Here is a 23,177-nt window from a genome sequence, read left to right on the forward strand (position 1 = left end):
GATGACGTTTTCGAACCGGTAGCTTTGGCTCGGGTCCATGACTCGCAAATGATGAATGTTGCGCCCTTGGTGCGGGGATCCACAGCAATGCGACTCCAGCCTCTCACAATGCGCCAATTAAGTGAGGAGGGGTTTTTTTTCGTGCAGGGGTGGTGGCTACTTGTAGGAGACAAGGAGAGTGTATTCAAGGATCGGTAGGTTTTTCTGTGCTATAGGTAAGGTTGGGTTTTGGCTTTGCATTCTTGGATTTTGTTTTGGACATGTTCACCTTTTTTCGTGCCGAGTTGTCTCGTCCCCGCATATCCAAGACATGCATGCCTTGGGGCCAAAGGAAATTTCAACACAGTCCCGGATTTACCTTAAGGGTTCCGCCTCCGGCACCTACGCACGGTGACGGTGTATGTCCCGTATGCAAACCGAAAAGCAAATGCGAACCGGCGCAATCCGCTAAAGCAAGGCCGGTTTGGCGAGAGAGGTGTACTTTATCGGGGTTAGGGTTACGAGAGGGGCTCGAGGGGCTCGAGGGGCTGGATTGCAGCTTGGCGGCCCTGTTAATATTGTCTTTTCTTGTCCAACAACAAGTTGGCAAGATATTACAATCGTGCATAAGTACTGTTCTAGGAGCATGTCTAACATGATTCATCTCTTTTGGCTTATGCCATTTGCGACGTTGAGTTTCATGCCACTTTTCCACAGTGACTGCTGACTGTTGAGCTCGTAAACCTAGACTAGGGGCAGCCCGGGACATAACAATGCACACAAATAATAATAAATCCAACCAAAAAATAAGAAGAGTTAGCCCGAGTCACATTGCCTGGGTGATTAATACTGTGCGCCTGTCTCGCCATGTTGTAGTTCTTTGGTGTAACAAGCTCAACGACAGACAGTGTCTTGTCCTCTAGAAGAGCATATGCCTAAATCATCGAAATGGTCTGTTAACAAACAGACTTAAAGATGTAAGCCATGAATCTGCGTAGAGGTTCCGAAAAAAGGGTTAAAAGCATATGCAAAGAAAACCAGGTCGATATTTGAGGCATTAATCGCGTCTGCATCGCTGTCTACCCTTAATTATAATCGAACCGACCGAATCCAAACTCGAGTTTGCACGTAATGAACTGCCTCAAAAAGGCACAAGCGATTTTCTACATGTTCTAGAACTATCTCCACGTTTTCGTAGTCCGGTTTGTTCAGCTGAACATGAACGACATTACTTACTCTTTCGAGACTTTTAATTCGAGACCGGAATGAGCTGGACAACCCTCGGATCAGTCCCCCTCCTCTGTTGGCTCAGTCAAGTGGGGCAAAGTTTCTGCAGCAATCTTTTTTTCCCATCCGCCATTTCCTTGACTTGCCTCAATCAGAGTTTTGAACTTGGCCAAATCCCAATCAACAACCAGCAAAAACTCATCACGTCTGCGAACAAATCAACTCTTGATGCGGACGAGAACAAAAAGCGACGTGTACTTGTTATTTTCATGCAAATCTTGTCCGAAACACGCCTCGTCTCCTGTCGCGTTTGAATCTTGAAGAAACAGCCGGTGGCTGATTGGCTCTCTGTCACATCCTACGGTCTACCATCAGCCACCAAGCGCACAAAATCGGTGTGGATAAAATCACTTTTTTTGACAAGGGAAAACTGAATTCTCTCTGAGCGGATGGTCAAACCGGCCATTTTTGTCGGTCAAAACCTCGATTTTGATCTCAACCTCGTCGATGTTTGAATTCCCAAGCATCCTGACGAGGATTTGTCAGATCTGAAGCAAAGATCACTTCCCGACCGGCCATATCCACATCAGATTGGCCGAGGCTGTTTTCCCTCAACAGTTAGCCACCCCACGTGGCGAAAGCAGTCGTTTCCATCAGACAGATATCGCCATCAGCCTTTTTCATCCCGAATCTCATTTAATCAGAACACTTCCATGGGTTAGAGCCCGCCATGGCGCCTCACGGGTACGCGTTGCGTAGCCGCGCGACACCACAAACTCAGGATCTGCAGAACGAAGCAACATGCAAAGATCACAAACCTGCAGCAGCAGCTCCCAAGCTGGTCGCGGGACCAAGCACCGCCAAGCTACCAAGCCCATCCGTAAGCCTGCCCGAGTCTTCTTGACCTTGGAAAAAAAAAATTCCCTCACAGAACAGCTGACCGATTTTTGTTCTCAAAATCACAACCCGCAGCCTGAAAACGACTGCAACTATGAGCCCAAGCGGGTGGTCCATCTGACCGACAAAGGAGCGGCCTACTTCATCGACAAGGCGTTCAAGCTCCTTCGTCCCAGGCTGGTGCCGTATGATTATAAGGACGGCCACGAGGAGGTGCTCATTCCCTTGCGTGAGGGGATAGGTGCACCCGTCGTCCCCATGCAAAGGAAGCTGGTACGGAGGGGCATGGACAGGAGTGGGCTGCCGCTGGATGGCGACCCGCCTGAGGTTTTGGATGAGATTGTCGTGGGCGGCACCAAGGTCAACCAGGGAGCTGATAGCAATGCCGACCGGGACAACCGTAGCAAGACCGGCCAAGAGGACGATGAGAACGACAACCAGGCGATGGTTCAGGCTGCGGAATCCGCTGCAAACACAGATGCGCCAGAGGTGGATAAGATTATGGTTGCAGGCAACAAGGCCGATGAGGGCGACGGCGACGACGATTCGCATACAGAGGTCGAGTCTCAGACATCTGCCGCAGAGGTACAGTCGCCATTTGAAGATGTAACAATGGCAAGCCTACCGGGCGCGGAGTCAGAATCACGTGTTCCGAATGAACCTTTGTCAGAGAAAGATGACACTATTGCAACTAGCATGGCGGACCAGAATATGAGCAGCGACGACGACCAACTAACGGAGGTTGAGCTTGGAACACCTGTCCAAAAGGTGCATGTTACACACGTCAAGTCGCATATCGAAAATGTAACTATGGCGGACGCACAGGAGATCGACGTTGAGGGCACGATGCTTGATCAGAAAACCGAGGCCAACTTGCAGACAGTGGCCGATGACGAGGACGAAGACTCCCTTGCTGATACCGTTATTGGAACGACATCTGTTGCGGAGGGACCTATCCCAGAAGCCACGGTTGCAACGACGCCTATTGTGGATAAAACTCTGGGACATACAGCTGCTGCAGACACAGATACTACAGAGGGATATGAAGTTGTTATGGAAGACAGCACAGTCGAGTCGGATATTGCAAGTTTGCATGCGATGGCCGACCTGGAAGGATTTATTACCAAGGCATTTATTTCAGAGATGCCTGCTGCAGGGACAGCCACGGAGAAGGCATATGTTGCAGAGACTCCCATGGCAGATTTACGGAATGATTTTGCTACCAGCCAGGCAGTTTCAGTGGTCGCCACACCTCCTTTTCCAGCTCCGGCTCTTCCGTCGGTTATAAACCCGGCCCCGCAACCAACCATGCCTGCAGCTTTCCCTCTCCGCAACTACCAATCACCATTGCCACAGTCCAGACATCCTCGATCTACTCTGCCTACTCGGCCTACTCGGTCTTTTCGACACTCTCTACCTTCTTTACCTTATCAGCTTCCTCGCCCTCCTCGACCACCCCCTCCTCTCTTTTATGAGACTGCTCCTCGTCTTCCTTTACCTCCTCCACCTCCGGCATCTCCACCACATCCAGCACCAACTGCCACTACTGAAGCCTCACTAACTCCGCCCCGAGAATATGACGATATAACCGGGTACGAGCACGGCGACACGCCCGAGACTTACTACCTCCCATTCGCCGGAGACCCTGACCGCACAAGGGTTTATCTTTTGAGACGAGCTGAGAACATTAAGAGGGCGAACCGAGAGGCACGGCCGGCGTGGAGGGATTAAGGACTTTTTAGTTTGTGGTTTTTTTTCCCTTTGTTTAGCATGATAATACCTAGACTAGGACCTACTTCCTATTATTCGAGATTACCTGCGGCCTTTTTCTCTATCAGGTCGTGTTTTAAATAAATACCCCTTAACTGTCGGTTTATGTTGGTAACCCCTATTATTCCTGGTGAACTTTTGGAGCTATTAACTGCGTCCAGCAACAGCCAGAATTGACCAAAAGCCGACGAAACAGCGCAAACTCGACGACGCCCGTCAACGGACAAATTACGGCGAACAGCCTAACCATGCAAGTGATCACACCGCTAGAATGACTTTTTAACAACAATACGAGAATAAAAAGGAGGTCGCTTCGGTATTATATTTATCGCCGACTGTCGATTGAGCGTATCAGCCCCCAACTGGTTGGGCAGGCTGCCAAGTTGCCCCGCCTCAATCTCACTTATTTTATTCAAACCCCATCTTTCTGCGTCTTTTTTAGCATTTCGTTTGTCCCCTGCAAAATCCGACAAAAGGGTGTTGCAACAAACTAGAATCCGTCGACAATGTCTGGGCTGGAGCCGATCGCAGCCTTGGGTCTCGCCTGTAACATTCTGCAGGTCGTCGGAATTGGGCGCGAGACGGTCCGGCTAGCCAGAAAGGTGTACCAGGACGGCGAACTCGACCCCGCACTTGGGGAGAACGCCGAGCTGCTGCGCAAAATCTCTGATGCGATCCGCACGACAGCGACTGCGACTGCCGCTCGCGACAAGCAGCTGCTGAACCTGGCCGACAAATGTCATGGCGCTGCGCGAAACCTGGACGAGGAGGTCAAGTTTCTCCATGGCGTACCAGGGGGCAAGGCCAAGCTCATGGTGGCGTTAAGGGTTGCGGCCAAAACTACCTGGAGAAAGAGGAGACTGGATAACCTGGATCGCAAACTTAAAGAGACAGAGGCTCACCTACAGACAGGCCTACTGGCTAGAATCTTGTACGTCTTCCGTGCTCTCTCTTCTCCTACTTCCACCAAATGGAGCGACTTTGTTCTGCCCGGTGCTTACATATTCTCAGCGAGAGAATTGAAAAAACAGGAATCGATCTCTCAACCCTTGACGCAGGCCTGCGGTCATTTGTTGAAGAGTATCGAAAGGGTTACACCGATATTGCCAAACTAGTGTCGACTGAGAGCACACGGACGAGGAAACATGTGTCGGTCGAGGTTAAGCAGACCGAGGTTGCAATCAGATCACATATCACCCAGCATGCCATTGCGTCCGAAAGATCGCTCCGTACGCAAATCGGGGCTATCTTGGTGGGGGCCACCCGGCGGAATAACGACATTCAGCTACAGGCGCGGAGGGAGAAACTTCTGCGGAGCTTGAAGTTCGAGCGCATTAACGAACGACGCAACAACGTTAAAACCTCTCATATCGGAACCTGCAACTGGGTGCTGAAGGATGGGAGCGATAAATCTGGGTCTCGAACAAACTCAAGCACGCCTGACAGCGATTCCTCCAGCAAAATGGAAGGTGGTGCAGACCCTGACACCGCGTACGAGGGAGACTCGGCCACAGGCCCCAGCTTTGAGTGGGACAGTTTCTCGGACTGGTTGAGATCGAATGAGACAGTATATTGGATCAGTGGGAAACCCGGGTCTGGCAAATTAACGCTGATGAAGTATATCCTTCGAGACGACAGGACCAGCGACTTTTTGCATCTCTGGAGGTCAAACCCGATCCTCATATTATATTTCTTCTGGAGGCCTGGCACTGAAATGCAACAGAGCATTAAAGGGTTTTTATGCTCTCTTTTGTATTAGCTGCTCAGCCAAAATACTCCGTCTCTCGACCATTTCCTGGGTACCGGCAGCGATATGGCTTCCAAGGATTCTAACACGGACTGGTTAGTTGAGGAACTGCAAGCAACTTTGCACAGCGTTATATGCACTTACCCTCAGCCCATTGCGATAATTTTGGACGGACTTGACGAAGTTCTCCCCAGCGACGGTACTATATTGTTATTAAACGTAATTAATCAGCTGCGAGAATTAAATGCGAAAGCTGGTATTAAATTATATCTTGGATCACGTCGTGAACCCATATTACGAACGCGGTTGGGCATTTACCCGCAGTTTCGACTCGAGAATCTTAACGCTGCGGACCTTGGAAAATATACTATGGAAAATATCACAATTCCATCAGATTACCACATTGACTTTTCTGAATGGTTTTGGATAAGACACAACGGCAAGAAGTACAGCCGAGATAACATGCCAAACAGAGCCGAAATCAAGGAATGGCTCGTTGCTCAGCTCACAAAGAAAGCCGAGGGCGTCTTTTTGTGGTTTTGCCTGACCACCACGACTGTCACCAAAGCCATTGCGTCTGGCGAGACAATCGAGGACCTCGAGCATCGACTGGATCGCCTCCCCGGAGACCTCTCGGAACTCTACGCGGAAATGTGGGCCAGGAACAACGCCGATAATACCGATCACCTGAAGAGTCGCGCGGCCGTTTACTTTCGCATGGCGCTCGCCGCTATCAATCTTCAGGGCCATGATTTTCTCAACGCCATCTGGCTGACCCCATTTACCATGGCGATAGCAACAAGACCAGAACTGGCAAGCTTGTGCTTCGACACAAGCAAATCCAAGGAGGGTCTGGCCGCACGCTTATTCGAGGCCTGTGTGGTAATAAAGCGAGACGTTGAGACCAGGTGCTTCGGACTCCTCGAGTGCCGCCAGTTCGGCGAACGTACTTCTGAGTTGATATTGCCATGGCAAGGGGGTGAGTTCGAAAAGCTCGCCCCCTACGTCTCGCCTGAAACCGGACAATTTCTTTTTGTTTATCGCACCGCGCGAGACTTTCTCGTCGACACCGAGACCGGACGTGCTCTCCTGGGGTTCACTTACGGGGACCTGTATACTAAGCCAGACCTTGGACTTTTAACCGGTCACTTGGCTTCTTGCACGCTTTTCAAAATACAGTCACCACCTCGGTTTGCCTCGAATTCCATGTGTAACGTTTTTTTCAACATGAGGAGCATTTTGGAAACTGCTTTGGAAGAAGAAGAAAAGACACGACTGAAAAGGGATTTTCAGGGAGTTTTACATCTCTGCGAACGGCTTTTTGGCCATGGTTATCTTTTTGACCATACAAGAGGCGTGGAGGCACACGGCCCGGACAATACCCGTATCCATCTATTTTATAAGACTGTTTTGCGCCAGCACGAGTTCTTTAAATACAGCGTGTTTTACGCCACAGGGACCCTGTGGTCTTTAAAGCCACTATCTGAATCGCTGTTCGCCATGGCCAGAACCCGGGACCTCGACAATAAAATGAAGGCGGAGTTTCTGTATTGCGCCTTGTATCATCGGCTCGAAGAATACGAGCAACTAGGGCCGGTCGAAAGCCTTCTGGAGTGGGGTTGCTCTCCAACACTCAAGAAAAGATACAGGCAATCGAGGGTGGTCACTAACGGAGAGGTGCTTGAAACACCGCTCAAGTTCTTTTTGGAGTCCAAATGCTGGACTTTGACCGGAATGCGGGATGCTGACCCAGTTGAATTACACACCTCGGCGGACATCTTGAAGCGGTTTCTCGGCTTCGGAGCCGACTTGGAAGAGGAAATACACATTGCATTCCAGTTCTCGGAAGGGCTGATAAAAGCAGCATCATGGCGGGATTGGCCTAGATATAAATTCCTAATTATAGGTTACCCAGCATTAGTCGTAATTGGCACTTTGATCCGGCAATGGGGATTCGAAAGCCACGCAGACTTTGTCTCACTCTGCGGAGGGCAGGATCTTTCCAAAGGGATGGTGGGACAAGGACGCCTTATTGCCATCCTGAATCCTCCGCTTAATCGGCCTGGGCCCTATTCGGATTTGAACTACTTTGATGCATACCCGCTGGAACCAAACACAAATCCGGATCAGGATCTCCTGCAACTGGTGCGACTTGCGGAGCTGGGCCTCGTCGAGGCAAATGGTTCTCCCGTTCCTACTGGTCCAGATATGCAGGCCTGTTTGGATCGAGGCCTTGAGCGCGTGAGTTGTGATTACGTTTCGTCGTTTGTAAGGCAGGCATTGTTGCATAGGAGGTTGAATGTTTTTCCAACCGAATACGGGTGGCTCTAGAAGCCATCTGCGGTCGTCCCTGGACTTTACGAGGGATCTGAGGCAGAAATTTCCAGAACCTGCTGCGACGGGCGAATTTGGGTGGTCGCCAACTGTGTTTGAGTTTGTGAATATATCGATCGTTATTTGTTTGCTCTGTACTGGTTCTTAATCTGGGCCATTTGTTCTATTTGCATACTTGCTGTGGCTGCTGTGTGTCGCCAACGATTATTTTTTTAGCGGGATTTGTATTGTGTTATAGTGTCATCTCTGCCCGGCGACGGATGAACGCATGAGGACTATTTGTTGGGGAACTGCAACAGAGTCTCCCAAATGGAACATTGTTGACATCCAATGAGAGAAAAACTGTGTTATAGTTAAAATGATGAGATTCCGAGAATTGTCGTAAAATCCAAACCCAGGTTTTGCTTCTTTCGCCGCTGAATATGCCCTCTCTGCTGTGCAACTGCAAAGTCAACGCCAAACGATTGCTACGCATTCCATGAAAATAATAGAACAGAAAAAAAAGCGCAGACAAAGAAAATATCCGACAACACCCATGAACCGTCTCTCATGCAACCCCAACCCCTAAACCGCCACACGAGCAGCCCTCGGCTCGGCCACAACCTCATCCCCATCCCCCCTCTCCCCCCACGTAAACTTTCTCCTCCAGTCCTTGGAAGCCACGTCGGGACCATTCTCGGGTCCGGACATGGGGCTGATCATGTCGTCTGTGGACACGGAGTCGCTCTCGTCGACCTGCTTGCGGCGGCGCTGTCGACACCACCAACCCCGCCTGGCGCCGATAACCGCCAGCGTGATGGCGGCGAGGGCCGTGATGCCGATGACGATGCCGACGATTGCGCCGGTCGAGACCTTGTTCCCGCCGCCGCGGTTGCCGCCGGCGACGCCTAGCCCCCAACCCCCGCCGGAACGGTACGAGGCGCGGTTGAGGAGGTGGGGGGTTGGTGGATCGGGGAGAAGCATTTGTTTTTGGATGGGGGCCTGCGATTGAGTGGTTTTGGTTTTTTGAGCAGTGTTCGATGGGAATGCAAATTTGGACTGTTTTGGCGACTTTGGGCAAATCTCAACTACGGGCAATAAAAGGAAAAAAAGCAGAAATAAAACACCAAAACAACCCTCACGTCCGCCATGTGCTCCCTCACCTTTTGACCTACTCGCTTCAATCAGCCTTACCGTTGCCCATCAAGCCATGACATTATTTGAGCCGCGATCGTCGTTGGATAAGGTCGGTGTTGGGGGCAAAAAAGTTGCAGTGGTTAGCTTCTATACCACCCTAACCCAACGTTCTATAGGCTAATGGCGACGCGGATGAAAATCCCCACCCAATTCGAGGTAGACACCAATTCTGGAGCAGACCGATCGCCGCACCCGACTCTTGGCTTTGTCTTTTAGCGTCGTACCACGATACGACAACCGGAATCTCGAACTATTTCTTTTCGCCCGTCGAATATTCCTCGCGGGATTTCACCGTCGTGGCATCATGTAGGAATTAGGTATCTCGGCGGTGCAGATATTTACCTGCATTGGTAGCCCGCCTTAGCTGCCTCATACAGCAACGACTCCCGAATTGATCACTGTCGGCGTACTAGAATCCCAGCCTGGTGGTGAATTTTAGGCGTACGAATAAGTAAATTATTCAATAGGTTTAATATTACTACCAACGCAAAGCCTTGGCTCACATTTTGGGAGTCGTTATCAGGAAAAGTCTAGACTTATACGCAAGGGCTAACATCGCTCTGCAAACTTCAGCTTTGGACTGGCTTTAACTCAATTCGAACATATTTCAAACCCGGTAAGGCGATTTACGAACATTTGAACCCTATTATTTTTCATATGTGTTATGAAGCGGCTACGTTTGTTATACATCTCCGCCGGGACGCTCCCGCAATAAAGCTAGCTTCCCGGCCCCGTCCCTGGCACTTTGACGGGTTGATTTTGCCGTAGTGAGCAGTGTCATGTAGGAATACAAGGCGAGAGTCTGGAATTGTTTTGCGCTAAAGCTGTGTGTGGGATAACAACAATACGTACAAATTAGTACAGCTTGGATCCCAAGGTACAAGCGTCGTTGATAACAGTTAAGGCTAGTTAAGACGTGCCAGTTTTAAGATTAACATGTACACTTTCGAGCTGCAATAACCCCTAAGCCCCCGACCTCCAGCATGGTTTTAACCTTGCGTATACCCTTTGAACCTAGCTGAAGTCCTAATTAGAATCGAATCTTTACGCGGCTAATAACAATTGGGTAGGCAAGGTTTTTTCCACGGATAAAAATGTAAACGCGCAGGAGCTAATATAGACGATCAAGCGCAAACTTTGATGGTTTGTAAAGAGGTTGAAAATTCATGGGAGATTTAGAATTAACCCCTGAATCTTCGACTTCCAGTATAATTTTAAACCTTATATTTTTCTAACCCTGTTGCTGGTATGGGAACCAACTTATAACGCGGTCAAATAAACTTTTGCCAGCTTTGTTAGATTCGGAAAATATATACGCTGTTGAATTACACAAAAATTGCCCTCTCTGGCCCCCAAGGGCCCACACTGCTATTGACCCACACATTCAGGCTGCGATCAGGTTGGGTTCAGTTGTGATCAGTCTCGTTCAGTTACAATTAGTCAATTGACCCAAAAGGGCCTGAAACTGTGGCGGTGCGATGAGGATTTCTTTAGTGATGCAACTTTTCGCGAAAGAACACTTTTGGTCCAACAGGGCCCGAAATGGGACTTTTAGGTCCACAAACTTACCCAACCAAGGCCCAAATCAATTCCCGCGCCATTTGAAATAAAACCCAGTTTCTGTCCTGAGCCCAGTTTTGTTCCTTCTCTTTTCCGAGTGTCTTCCCAGTTTTACATCTCTCACACAAAGAAACAACCAAATTTTTCGCCACTTGTATCTTACACCCGTCTCTTTTCTACATCCTGCCCAAGGCAGATGCCTCACTTTACGTGTATTTGAGATAACATCCATTAAAATGGGTAAAAAGAGGACGGCGGAGGACAGAAGAAAACAAGCTGAGGAAAGCGGCTTCAACTTCGACGACGAGGACGTTGACGATAAACCTGTCCCACGATTTGTTCTGGGATATACCGAAAGAGTGTGCAATGTACAGGTAGAGCTCTGGCAGGAGTAAGTCACATTTTCGTCGCCTATGAGCAGCAATCACTGACATCTTGAAGGTACCAACAAAAGTGCCCGGATGCCAATCATAGCGATTTGAGAACTCTGAAGAGATTCGCCGAATTTATAGCCAGCTGTACTTCGGGGATTCTTGACCCGGAAGGCAAAGCTACTGTTCAGACTGTGCGCAATCACTTCCGTCGCTTTGTGTCAGGCTGGAATCGCAACAACCCTAAATCATTGATCACGAGAGATTATACGGATTCCATCACCAATGTAAGTCTCCGAATCTTTTGTCACTGGGTAAAACACTTATACTTACTAAACACAGTATATTAAAGGGCCACTAAAGAAGAAGATCGGGTTGTCAGACCTTAAAAGACCGAAAACGTACATGACAATCGAAAATTTCATGTACATGGAAAGACAGCTTTGGCAGAGTGATGGGCATGAATACCTTCACGATGGATATCGTGTCTTGATTAGTGCCAAACTGAAATGTCATGTGTTCACCTCAGCTAGAGTGGGTGAGATAAGTGAGAGCTCTAGTCGAGCGGGCACTGGGAATGGGCTGCTTTACAAGGTGCGTAAATGCCATGCCCACCCGCTCCAAATGCAAGCTAACATTTATGCGCCCAACAGCATACGGAGATGTTAGTCGCATGGAAGAATGGAGAGCCAAAGCTGCGCTACAGTCTTAAACGGGAGTTTGCGAAAGGGATGCACGACAAGGAAGATCAGCGGTAAGTGAACTATACTCCATGAGAACAGTACGGCGATTTGTTTCTCCTTAAAATTACTGGGGTATACCACAGCTACTCTTCTAATTATGAAATTATTGAAAAACAAACCAACGCACATTTTATATAAGCATTTACCCGGCCAGCCTCTCATTCTGAGCCCGATCGTCTTTCTGCTGGCCATATTCCTCGCACGAGGAGCTTTCAAAAGCTACAGTGACATTCAGCAGATTTTGGACGTGAAACCACCATCTGATCAAGGATACTGGGTTTTGGACTGGGCAGATCATGTTAAGGATCTCCCAGTGTTTCCAACAATGACTGCAAAGGGTATGACCCAGAAGATTCAAACGGCTGGTGCGTTTGCCAATCAGATCAGGGGTCTATCAATACGTGCAGGAATGGAACGACCCGTGACACCATATGGAATCCGCCGAGAATGCCTGATCCAAGCTACAAGTAAGAATTTTGGCTTTTAGTTTCACAGTGCTTTGCTAACAAAACCCTAGGTAACGGTTACTCCAAGGATGAGTTGATGAAGTTTGCTGCTCATACAAACCAAATGACACTAACCAGGGACTATTTGAGCTCCATTACGCATGTGGATGGTCAAGGAAGTTTTCTCAAAATGCCCCTGCGGAGCGATCAAGCCGAGGACTTCCGTTCAATAACTGTCAAAAGAAATCCAGATCTTTTTCTCTCTTTGCCTGCAAAGGCACAGGATGAACTAAGACAGCAACCTGATTATGTTGTCATTTCCGAGCAGCTCAAGGATCTAGCTTCCAAGACGGATGCTCAAAGCAGAAAAGACAAAAGCCGACTTATCTCACGCAGACGCAAGCTTGAGAAAGCGGAGCTAGACAAAGCTCGCAGTTCCCAGTCCCGGGTGCACCCAAAAGATCGCGAAGAGCTAGAGAGGCATTATGTAGACCAGGACCGTTCCCGGTTTGGGCGCCTGAAACACATGATGCTGGAGCGCAGACGTCTCTCCAACGCACTATTTCAGGTGGCTGATCTAAGGAGCGAGATTGGAATTTCGGCCATAAAAGATCTTTATGGTCTTTTAAAGAACGATTGCCAAGTTGCGTATTAGCCATCTCTGCGGCCAATTGATGGCAGATGCCCCAGGAAGGAATGCAACGTCGAAATCGACTCGTAAGTAAAATTAAAATTCGATTCGATTGAAGTGCTACTTACGTATCTATTTATTAGGATTGATGCCGATGATAGATGGGATCATGTTTTCAAATGCGTCAAGGCACAGCAACAAGGAGAGCACAAGTTCGTTGAATTTTGCTTTATATGCAATCAAGCAGTCGGAGGATCCGAACGATGGGAAATTCATTGTCAGGAACACGTTAGGAAATGTGAAATCCGTACACGATGTGACTTCGTGAAGTTCCGCCGAGCCATCGCCTACGCTGGCAACTGCATAACATGCTTACATAACGAATAACTGCCTGCTGCAAGACGGCTTTACGGGTTCATGAAGCAGTCGAGCTGGAAGAAACACATTCACGAATGTTTCTTTTCTTACATAAACAAATCTGGTTCCCAAACGGAGCTCCATTGTCCAGATCCTCTTTGCTCAACAGAGTACGACTTAACAGAGGACTTATGGTACCACCTACAGGACGCCCACAGCTATCCCTCTCCAAAGGCTGGTTGCCGGTTGAAAACTGAAAAGGATCCATTTATGAGGGATTATGCGGCGCCAAATCCTCACCAGCCAAAGCGTCGTCGAATTCGTGAAATCAGCACCGATGTGATTAAGGAAGACCCTTTTGAAACTCAGTCTGAAACGATTTGCACCACGCCGTCTACTCTTAGCATTCTTTCAACAAGTTGCGATTCTTTTGATGCGAGCACCCCTGTGCCCCCAATTTCCGAAGATGGTTCACACTACGCGGTAAGTGTATCGAATTAAACCCCAATCACTCCCTCGATATAAACTAATTTGCATCCAACAAAAAGGCAAAACAAAAATTTCTGCAACTGGAAACAAGCGCCCTTACTGCTCTCGCAGAGTCTAACAGTATTTCTGGGAACTTCAAAGTTGTCAACACCGGATTGAACATTAACTCCATCACTTCTATGGAGGAAACAGGGTGCTCGTCAAGCAACAATAATACATCGCACCTCGATCCTTCTTCAAACTCTAAGATCTGCGAGCCTGTCAAGATTCTCGGATTCGCTGTAGAATTGGCGGATCCAGATCTTCTTGGGGTGACGACGAGCCATAACCTATTTCCAGATAAGGTACCTTTGCAAACAAAGAGCCAGCCAATTGCAATCGATGAAGAACAAGACATATGGGAGGCCGAGAAACTGCTTGCAAAACGTCGTCGTGGCCGGGAGATTTAATATCTTGTCAAGTGGAAAGGTTTCCCAGATGATGACAATACTTGGGAACCAACGAAGAACATTTTTGACAAGCATCTCATCAAGAGCTTCAATTCTAGCAGCAGATGACATTGGAGGCCGATAGCTTAAAATCAGACCACAGAAGTCGATCTTTGCATCAGATTAAGCAATAGCTTGATGCAAAAAAACGGCAATCCTTTGGGGGTACGGCATTTATGTAGCCGGCTAAACAGCACGGCTCTGCAGGATTAGGTCTCTTTCGATGGCTCTAGGACATGGGAAAACACCGTCTGCCTTGTTATATGCTCGGAGTGTATTAGGAATTTAAAGATCGTTTTACGTAGTATGACTGCTGTCGGATCTGCCATGGTGAATGTCGCTTTAATCGGTGCTAGGCTCTACGGACATTGCTAGTTGCTGCTGGTGACTTAGCGGTACACCGATTTTCTCTGTTACTGTCTCGACAGGCGCTGTTTGATATCAAAACACAAGTGTTACGGCCAGGGCAAGCACAAAACGGGAGCTAACTTTTAACATCCATCGACCTAGACGGCAGGCAGCTCGGGAGCTGCGTGACGCCTCATCTCAGCCACCAGCCAACACCTACATATACCTGGCTAATTCGGCCATGGTCTTGCCCGCTTACTGCAGCCCAGCTACGTTGCAATTTCAGAGTTGGCTTCGTCCGAGGCCAGGGGACTGTGCGGTGAATAATTCTACTTCTATTTGGAAATAAAAAGGTGTGAGAAGAGAAAGGTGGGAGAAGATAAAGTGGGGTATAGAAGGTCTCTTTTAAGACAGGGGGAATTTATCATCAGTTGGGGGCTAGTCCATGGGCTGGGCCAAGAGTGATCCTTCTACGCCTGCGATTCTTATTTGCTCGTTTGAAGAACCCTTGTGTACGTTATTAATAGCTTAAGCGGAGATTGGTCACTAATAATCCAGTTTTCGAACAAGTTATGCACGCAGCATACCATTTTATTTATGTTCAGCTCTTTTACTTGGTACCACAGGCTTAAACGGTGGGTCAGGGGCTGAAAATGCATTTTTGTGGTGGATGACTTTGATAAACAATTGAAAGGGGTTGCTTTTGGTGCCACTCAAAACATCCATCCCACCACTATTTTCCTTTTGCACTATTTTCCGTTCACACCTATTTGCTCAAAATTTTAATTTCCATTGGCATTCAAACTTCGTTATGGTAATTAAACCCCTTTTATCCATTATTATAACTGACGCCGAATACACTGCCGCGATTATATTGTCGGTTGGATATCCATTATCGCGACGGAGGTCGCCGTTTCGAAAAGTTTTTTTTTGACAAACAGCATCAGCAAATCACCACCGAGGAAAATGATAATAACGCATATGTGCTGGGCTCGATGGGCGCGCATAATGTGGTAATGGCGGCTCCGGGTGAAGGTCGCATGGACATTGCAACTGCAGCGAGTGTTATCGGCAATATGGTGCGCAGTTTTTCGAATTTGCGCTTTATTTTGCTTGTGGGTATCGCGGGTGGAGTTCCGACTGTGAGGGACGTCCGGTTAGGTGATGTTATGGTCGGCGTCCCCGCGGAGTCGGAGGGCGGTGTTAGTTAGTCAGTATGATTTTGGCGTATCGGCGCAAGACGCCAAGTTTAAACAGAAAGGTTATCTGAATGCACCGCATAAAAAAATACTCGCAGCTGTGAGGCGCCTCAAAGCAACGCATATCACGGCCGGGAACGGTCTCGAGGATCGCATTGCCACGGCCATTGCAGGATTTCGGCGAGGCAAGAAGATCTTCTCTCGCCCGACTACTGACATGCTGTACAAGGCGAGCTACACGCATCCTCGAGGACACGGAGCAGTAGGACCGATTGTATCTCTTGTTCGGAGGATCAAATTGTGCCAAGAAAGCCTCGTGACGAAGACGAAGAGGATCTGGTCACTAACGTTGGGCTCCACATCTCCGACCCCCCTAAAGTCCGGCCCCCTTGAAAAATGTAACGACGAAATACCCCTTTTATAAACCGATTTAAATGTAAACCTATCAACGCACAATAATACAATCATTGTCAGGCTCTCCCGGTTCGCTAACCTCTTCTCCATCGTTCAAAGCTTCTAAACAGTCCCTATTATTTTCCTGTGCTTCATAAACGTTTTTTTTGCTGACCAAAAGCTCGTTGGGATCCGGAATCACCCTTTTCCTTTTGACCGGCCGTACCGCCTCCAATTTTGCTTTTAACAAACTGATTTTTTGCTGAGCTTCAGCCAATAAGATATCCTTGGTTTCGAAGCTTTTTTGGACTTTTGCAAACAAAAGCCGTGAAGTGGCGTTACTTTTTTCGGACCGGGAAATTTCCTGTAGTTGAAGTCGAATATCTCGGGTCGTTTTAGGGGTTTTCCAAATAAGTAAAGACTGGTCGTTAATTTTTTGGGTTGGATTTTCCGGTGTTTTATCCCTTTGGAAGCCGTTATTTTTACCTTTTTCGACGTTGGCGTTGCTATTTTCTAATAAAAAAGGGTTTAAAAGTGGTTTTGCCAAGTTCACCGGCCATAACCCCGTCGTACGCCCACCAGATTGAATGGTTTTTGCTATAAATGCTTTTGATCTGGCTTTTCGATAGCAAAGTAGAAAGTTTCGTTTCCCAACAACCGTTGAACAGCAAAACTGGTTTACAAATCCCAGGTGACGTCGATAAGCTTCCTTTAACGGCCCAAAAACCGATAAATCCAACGGTTGAAGAACGTGTGACGAATGAGGGGGTAAATATAGTAGTAGTAGTAGTAGTAGTAGTAGTAGTAGTAGTAGTAGTAGTAGTATTAGTTAACGCCGGGCTCGGCCCGGCTTGTTAGCCGGCCGTTAGCAACCTCCCGAGGGGTATCTCGGCGCGCGTTCTATCTTCTTTATTTACACAGGGGGAAAACAAGGAGGGCAGAGGCGGATCGTGCCTGACCGGGTTCGGGCCCGGTCCTGCTTAGGGGGTTAGTTCACTGACGCGACCCCGTGCCTAAGGTGCACGGAGGGTTCGTCTGACGGCTTGTGCCGTGAAGTGTGGGTGAAAAGGCAGTAAGTCTATTCCTCGTCAGAGTTCGAGTCGTTTACGATCAGTGTCCCTAGGCGTAAAGTGCGTTCGTGGCGCGCGGGGCGCTGGCGGGCCGCTCTGGGGCGGGCGCTGAAGTAGTTGGTCCTTGCATTTCCTACAGTAAACTATAGTCACAGGGTTGGACCAGACCCTCTAACGGACAGGCCAGCTAGAGCCCTCCTAGTCGCTGGATACCCAGCCTGCCACGTAAATACAAGGTTTGCACCTTAAACCTACCGCATCCACAAAAAGGCCTCTTGGTAGACCGACGCGCGCATCCGTCCTCTCCGGCTAAAATAGCGTCTCTTCCGCCTAACATGCCGACGACATCATCTGCCCCGGTGTACGTCCCTAGTGCGAGTAGAAAGCTTCGAAAAGCCGGCGACATCCCGTACATGTCCATCCACAGCTTAGTCCCCCGTTGGTTCCTGGGCTAGCCCAGCGCCACAATGTGGACATGAATGCAATCGAGTTCTTCCCGTCCTCCAGACCCGGCGCAGATTCCCAGTGCGAGTGAGAAGCATGGGGCGCCTCAGTCACACTATTCCACCACGGCCCACCGTCCACGGGGTGTACCAAGGGTGCGAACCAAGGCCGTGCCCACGTTTCTTGCTTCCCGTTACCCAAAGCCGTCTCCAGCAATGGGCCGACCACGTCTTGCTGTCGGGACCCTTTGGAGACTGCCGCGCCGGCACAGTGCTTCCGGTCCACGTACAACTAACCAACCCCCGTAACGGCACTACCTCCTCGCTGCAGGCAATCCCAGAAGGTGTGAGGGGGTGAGAGGGTGCCCTGTCGATTCGAAGAACCGTCGGGTGGTTCTCAGCCTAATTTCCCTTTCTTTTAAACCGTATTGTCTAGCCTTCCGGGGAAGGACGCCTGCCTTTCCGGCTGGCAAAGTTTTTTGTGCCACGCTGGCTCGCATCGCGAGATTGGGCCTTGTCTTGTGCGCCTCTATGCGGGTGGCGCGCCGAACCGCCGATCGGACTCTTCCTTCACCGCGATCAGTGGAAAACTCGTCAAAGGGGAAATCTGTCGATTATACATGGGTGTTGCGAGGAAAGGCGTTCCGTGTAGTGACGGTGCTTAGGGCGACAGGTTGAAGAGTTTTTCGTGTGTGCGCGCCTGTTAGGGCTACAGGCGGAAGTCCCGCGCAAACGTTAACAGCATGGTCCGTGCGCCCATACTGAAAATTTTGTGTACGGGAGAGAGTTGAGGGGGTAAATATAGGAGTTGAATATTGTTTTGCAAGCAAAGAAGCATAAATTCGTCCGTTATATGTGATCCATGGCCATCCAGAACTAATAACCGCTTTTCAGGGGTTAAAGGTTGGGTATACGGAATAAACACCTTTTTTAACCATTCGATACCTGTTTCATTATTTGTCCACCCGTTTTCGGTTGCATGAAATTGCCAGGTATCGAAAGGACTTAAATCAGCTGGAAACCATTGTTGCTGTACGTTTTTCCCCTTAAATATAACGAGGGGAGGTATAACAGCCCCCGTAGCTGATACACATTCGATTATGCTCGTCCAACCCCGCGTTCCAGGCTCTTTTCGCTGTAATGGCCGGATTTTATTACGCCCTAACACCAGGCCATTAAATCCTTTGCCTTCCATTATACCTGTTTCGTCCATATTCCAACGGTTGGCCGGTTTTATAGTATCGACAACGGGATTTTTCAAATAGGACCACCAAGATTTAATTACCTCGGTTGTAGCCCCATTAACCCGGGCATTTTCTATTCGCCGGGGTCTTTGGGTTTTCAAAATTGGATATCGGGCTATAAAACGGCTAACCCAATGTTTCCCAAGGCTTTTTCTTTCTCCGGCGGCCTGAAGAATTCGTTCCGCAAAATAGCGTAGTTCTTGATGCGTTGGCGGAAGGCCTAACGCGGCCTGCGCAAGTACCCAATCTGCCAAATAGGTTTCCTGCTCCTGTGAAAGCCTTTGACAAAATCTTTTCGCTTGTTGAATTGACTGGGCCCCCTTTAAACGATCGTGAAGGGTACTCCGAGGAATACCCCATTTTTGCGAGGTTTTGTGAACTGATTTGCCATTTCTTATGTCAGAAATGGCAGCAAGAAGCTGATTTTCAGTGTACTGTTTCATTGGAAGGTTTGGAGCAAGAATCTTCAAAAATCAAGTTCTAAAGTGAAAAATTCGTCTAGATATTTATAAAATAAAACAAAGGGTTGACGTGGCTGAGTAGATATTTTTAGGGGCCGGACTTTAGGGGGGTCGGAGATGTGGAGCCCAACGTTATTTCCAGCGCAGCCTTTTTAGCTGCTTCTCCAATGACGACAACCAAGGACGGCTTCTGGACATCCGGACTGGGTATGGTCTCAAAAACCTCTTGCAGCTTATCTGACACCAGGAATTCAGCCTCGTCCTGCTGCGTGTCCAAGGCCAGCCAGAAATTATGATTGCACCGAGGCATGCTGTAGTTTAGACGGTAAATGGCAGACGGTGCCGGCTGCTTTCTTGTTACTTATGTATCTTGCAAATCCGAGCAAGGGACGAAATGCGGGCCTTGTCTGGTGCGCTCCTTAAAGTGGGATTGCCTGCTTTTGCTTAGGACAATTTCGGGACCTTAGGTGTGAGTGCGGAATTCTGCACTAAAAATATCAGAACCCAGTTGGTACAGTAAAGTCAGTGCGATAGAACGACCTATGCCGCTCACAGCGCCCATTATCATGGCTGCAAAGTCAAAGGCGGACAGATCTATGCGATTGGCCTCCATTTTTAACAAAGTTACACAAATCATTCAACATTAACTATTACACTATATGATACGTTCGGTGCAAACCCGTCGTTTGATTTAAATTTCTACTACGAATCACAAGGCCTAGATCTGTTCCTGGAATATTCCCAAAATGGGATTCCTTGCCCACCTTTTGGACAATTTTAGAAAGGTACAACAGTCGGCTAAGAAAAGCCTTTGCCTTTTCCCTTTTTTCCCTTTTTTCCCTTTTTTCCCTTTTTCCTTTTTTCGCTTTTCCCCCCTTTCTTTGCGCATTGTGGCACAACCATTCGAAATATCACACTTCCAAGATCTGGGAGTGGCAGCGAATAATACAGCGGCAGTTACGGCAGTGGTTTCAAACTAATTGGCCCAAAGTTGTGGTGGCGGCTATGTCTAACAAATCGCATCACACGCGCAAGACATGAAGAACATATGTAGGTAAGTGAATTGATGCTGTACATATCCAATCTAGTCTAGCTATTAAAAGGAACTTTTGCCGTTTTCGAGCAATTCGCTTCGGCTGCGGCAATACCGGTTTCTCGTTGCAAAAACACTTTGCCATGTTTTATATAAATTCATACCTACAGAGTAGCCCTTTGAGATGCCTCACATACCCACATCGAATCACATCGATTTCTTCTCAATACCGCACCTTTCCAGGCAGCTTTCGACCCCAAAAGCAATGCTACTGGGAATCGCCTTGCGCACAGCCTCGAGGTTTTCGCCAGAAATCGACTGCCCGAACGCGGCGGCGATCAGGTCGTCCGTGAACGCGATCGTCTGCTCGACCACCTGGCCGGCGCCGGGATCCTCGCTGGAAAAAGCAGCTACGAAGACGGCATCGGAACAATCAGGGTTGAACTGCGTGTGAACCGAACCTTGATAAAAGGGCGTCATTTGGTAAGTTCCAATCTCGTTCTTAATGACGCGGGGCTTTCCTTCGCCGTCCACGATTCCGTTTTCGGGCATCATTTCAGTAACCAGACGTCCTTGCACGACCAGTTGCAGCTCTGCCGATCGGGGGTGGGTGTGGAAGGTGTTAAGGCCACAAGCTGTTTCCGGGTTAGAAAGTGGGTCGGACCGGGTCGTTCCATTGGTGGGGGAACGAGGTTAGAGAACAGACTTACGTCCCACACGACCAACGGCCATCCCAGAACCCGTCCCGACCAAGGCGGGAAAGGTTTTGCGGTTTGCGACTACAAGCATGCCGCCATCGCCGGCGCCTTCCTGGGTTTGGTTGAAGTTGAACACAAACTGAGAATCGTCCGGGAGAAGAGTAAACCGGTCGGCGGCGCTTTGGAATTTGTTAGCAAACACGAGTAAATAAAGGCAAACGCGAGTCCCAAATCCCCTATAAGGCAAAACACTTGCCTTGATGCGAGAAAAAGTTGTTGCGTCAAGCTGAGGTCCTGCTTTGCTTTTTCTTCGCGATTGTCGGGGCTCTGGGAAGACGTGGCCAAAGGCGGAACCGACTGAGGCGTGCAGCGGGCTGCTAGAGTCGAGGTTGCGTCTCCGCTAAGCGCCGAACATTCCGTCGGTTTTGGGGACGCTTGAGCCGAAGCTAGTATCGCAAAGATAGAAAGAAAGCTGGGGACTGTAAAAGCCGAGATGTGACGCATAGCGAATGATGAACCAAGATAAATGAAGAAGCTAGAAAATTAGGAATAACAGATTAATGCAGAAGCCGGTAGTGAACAGCGCGTAAAAGAATGGAATGCGTTGGTGCATGAAAGAAAAGACGCATATCTCCTCTGCTGTTCCACCTGCCTGGAAATTGCTTCTTTTATATTCGAGTCTCACTGTGCAGCTTTTGGATCTCGACATGCGAGTTTATTGAAAGGTAATCGCGGTCCATTACCGGTCCGCGGGCCAATTTCGGGACCGGATCTCTTTCGGGGCTGGTCTTTCTTTTTGGGTTATCTTCAAGTCGACTTAGCCTTGAAATTGCGGTGCAAATCTTGCCCCGTTATACTTAACACGATCACTACGTGTCAACTCGTTTTGTTTATTTTTAAAGCGTGCCGTGGCTAGCTTTGGCCTTTTGTTCTAGAAATTCCAAAGCCCGAAATCACTTTAGGCTGTTTTATTAGATAAACGTTCGTAAATCTCTGATTATGTTGATCGGGCTGTCGTCCTTACAGTTGATACTTTACAAGCGGGGTTTGCATTGGCGCAGTTTCAGCTAACGTTGCGTACCCCCTGTTCGGCACCCCCCCTGTTCGGCACCCAAAAATAACAACACTTTTATTTTTATCCTCCAACTTCTATTATAAATATCTCGATGAATCTGTCACTTTTGGATTTACTTTTTTCTGATTTTAATTCTCCATTTTCCAATGAAGCAATATACTGAAAAACAGCTTATATCTGCAATTAACGACGTCAATAATGGCAATCCAATTGCAAAAACCTCCCGAAAATGGGGAATACCTAGGTCTACACTTCAAAGTCGACTTAAAGGTTCTCAACCTTATAAAAAAGCACAAAGCCCTTTTCAAAGGCTTTCCACGGAACAGGAAAAGCATTTGGCTGATTGGGTACTTACCCAAACAGCTTTAGGGCTTCCGCCAACGCATCAAGAATTACGCTTTTTTGCCGAACGAATTCTTCAAGCCGCCGGAGAGACAAAAGGCCTTGGAAAACGTTGGATAACTCGTTTTTTGGCTCGTTATCCAATCCTTAAAACCCAAAGGCCCCGTCGAATAGATAACGCCCGGGTTAATGGCGCTACTACGGAGGTAATTAAATCTTGGTGGCTTTATATTACGAACCCGGTTATTAACGCTATTAAACCGGAAAACCGTTGGAATATGGACGAAACCGGTATAATGGAAGGCAAAGGATCTAATGGCCTAGTATTAGGGCTTAACGGGATCCGGCCGTTGCAACGAAAAGAGCCCGGAACGCGTGGTTGGACGACTATAATCGAATGTATATCGGCTACGGGCGTTGCCCTCCCTCCCCTCGTTATATTTAAGGGAAAAAACGTACAACAACAATGGTTTCCCACGGATTTAAGCCCTTTCGATAATTGGCAATTTCATGCAACCGAAAACGGGTGGACAAATAACCAAACGGCTATCGAATGGTTAAAAAAGGTGTTTATTCCGTATACCCAACCTTTAACCCCTGAAAAGCGGTTATTAGTTTTGGATGGCCATGGATCACATATAACGGACGAATTTATG

General features: G+C 48.4%; 5 protein-coding genes across 5 annotated transcripts; 3 read left to right on the plus strand and 2 right to left on the minus strand.

Annotated features, from left to right (window-relative positions):
* Positions 1 to 1,577: 1,577 nt before the first annotated feature.
* MGG_07817 (uncharacterized protein) lies at positions 1,578 to 3,834 on the plus strand (the record flags this gene model as incomplete). The annotated part of the gene is made up of 2 exons (XM_003712985.1): positions 1,578 to 2,086; positions 2,179 to 3,834. Exons 1-2 carry the CDS (start codon positions 1,937 to 1,939, stop codon positions 3,832 to 3,834), a joined length of 1,806 nt encoding a protein of 601 aa, XP_003713033.1. The 5' UTR covers positions 1,578 to 1,936.
* Positions 3,835 to 4,379: 545 nt separating this feature from the next.
* On the plus strand, positions 4,380 to 8,053 carry MGG_07818 (uncharacterized protein; the record flags this gene model as incomplete). Its single annotated transcript, XM_003712986.1, has 5 exons — positions 4,380 to 4,804; positions 4,885 to 5,440; positions 5,633 to 5,819; positions 6,015 to 7,861; positions 7,952 to 8,053. The coding sequence occupies 5 exons, from the start codon at positions 4,380 to 4,382 to the stop codon at positions 8,051 to 8,053; spliced, it is 3,117 nt and encodes a 1,038-aa protein (XP_003713034.1).
* A 465-nt stretch (positions 8,054 to 8,518) lies between these two features.
* MGG_15252 (uncharacterized protein) lies at positions 8,519 to 8,917 on the minus strand (the record flags this gene model as incomplete). The annotated part of the gene is made up of 1 exon (XM_003712987.1): positions 8,519 to 8,917. The coding sequence occupies one exon, from the start codon at positions 8,915 to 8,917 to the stop codon at positions 8,519 to 8,521; it is 399 nt and encodes a 132-aa protein (XP_003713035.1).
* Positions 8,918 to 10,915: 1,998 nt separating this feature from the next.
* Positions 10,916 to 12,905, plus strand: MGG_16935 (uncharacterized protein; the record flags this gene model as incomplete). The annotated part of the gene is made up of 6 exons (XM_003712988.1): positions 10,916 to 11,081; positions 11,207 to 11,348; positions 11,404 to 11,655; positions 11,715 to 11,815; positions 12,030 to 12,271; positions 12,322 to 12,905. The coding sequence occupies exons 1-6, from the start codon at positions 10,927 to 10,929 to the stop codon at positions 12,903 to 12,905; spliced, it is 1,476 nt and encodes a 491-aa protein (XP_003713036.1). The 5' UTR covers positions 10,916 to 10,926.
* A 7,708-nt stretch (positions 12,906 to 20,613) lies between these two features.
* Positions 20,614 to 21,608, minus strand: MGG_07824 (spherulin-1B; the record flags this gene model as incomplete). Its single annotated transcript, XM_003712989.1, has 3 exons — positions 20,614 to 21,041; positions 21,117 to 21,283; positions 21,463 to 21,608. The coding sequence occupies 3 exons, from the start codon at positions 21,606 to 21,608 to the stop codon at positions 20,614 to 20,616; spliced, it is 741 nt and encodes a 246-aa protein (XP_003713037.1).
* Between the last annotated feature and the right edge of the window lie 1,569 nt (positions 21,609 to 23,177).

The sequence above is a fragment of the Pyricularia oryzae genome, chromosome 3, assembly GCF_000002495.2.
Source record: "Pyricularia oryzae 70-15 chromosome 3, whole genome shotgun sequence".
NCBI lineage: Eukaryota > Fungi > Ascomycota > Sordariomycetes > Magnaporthales > Pyriculariaceae > Pyricularia > Pyricularia oryzae.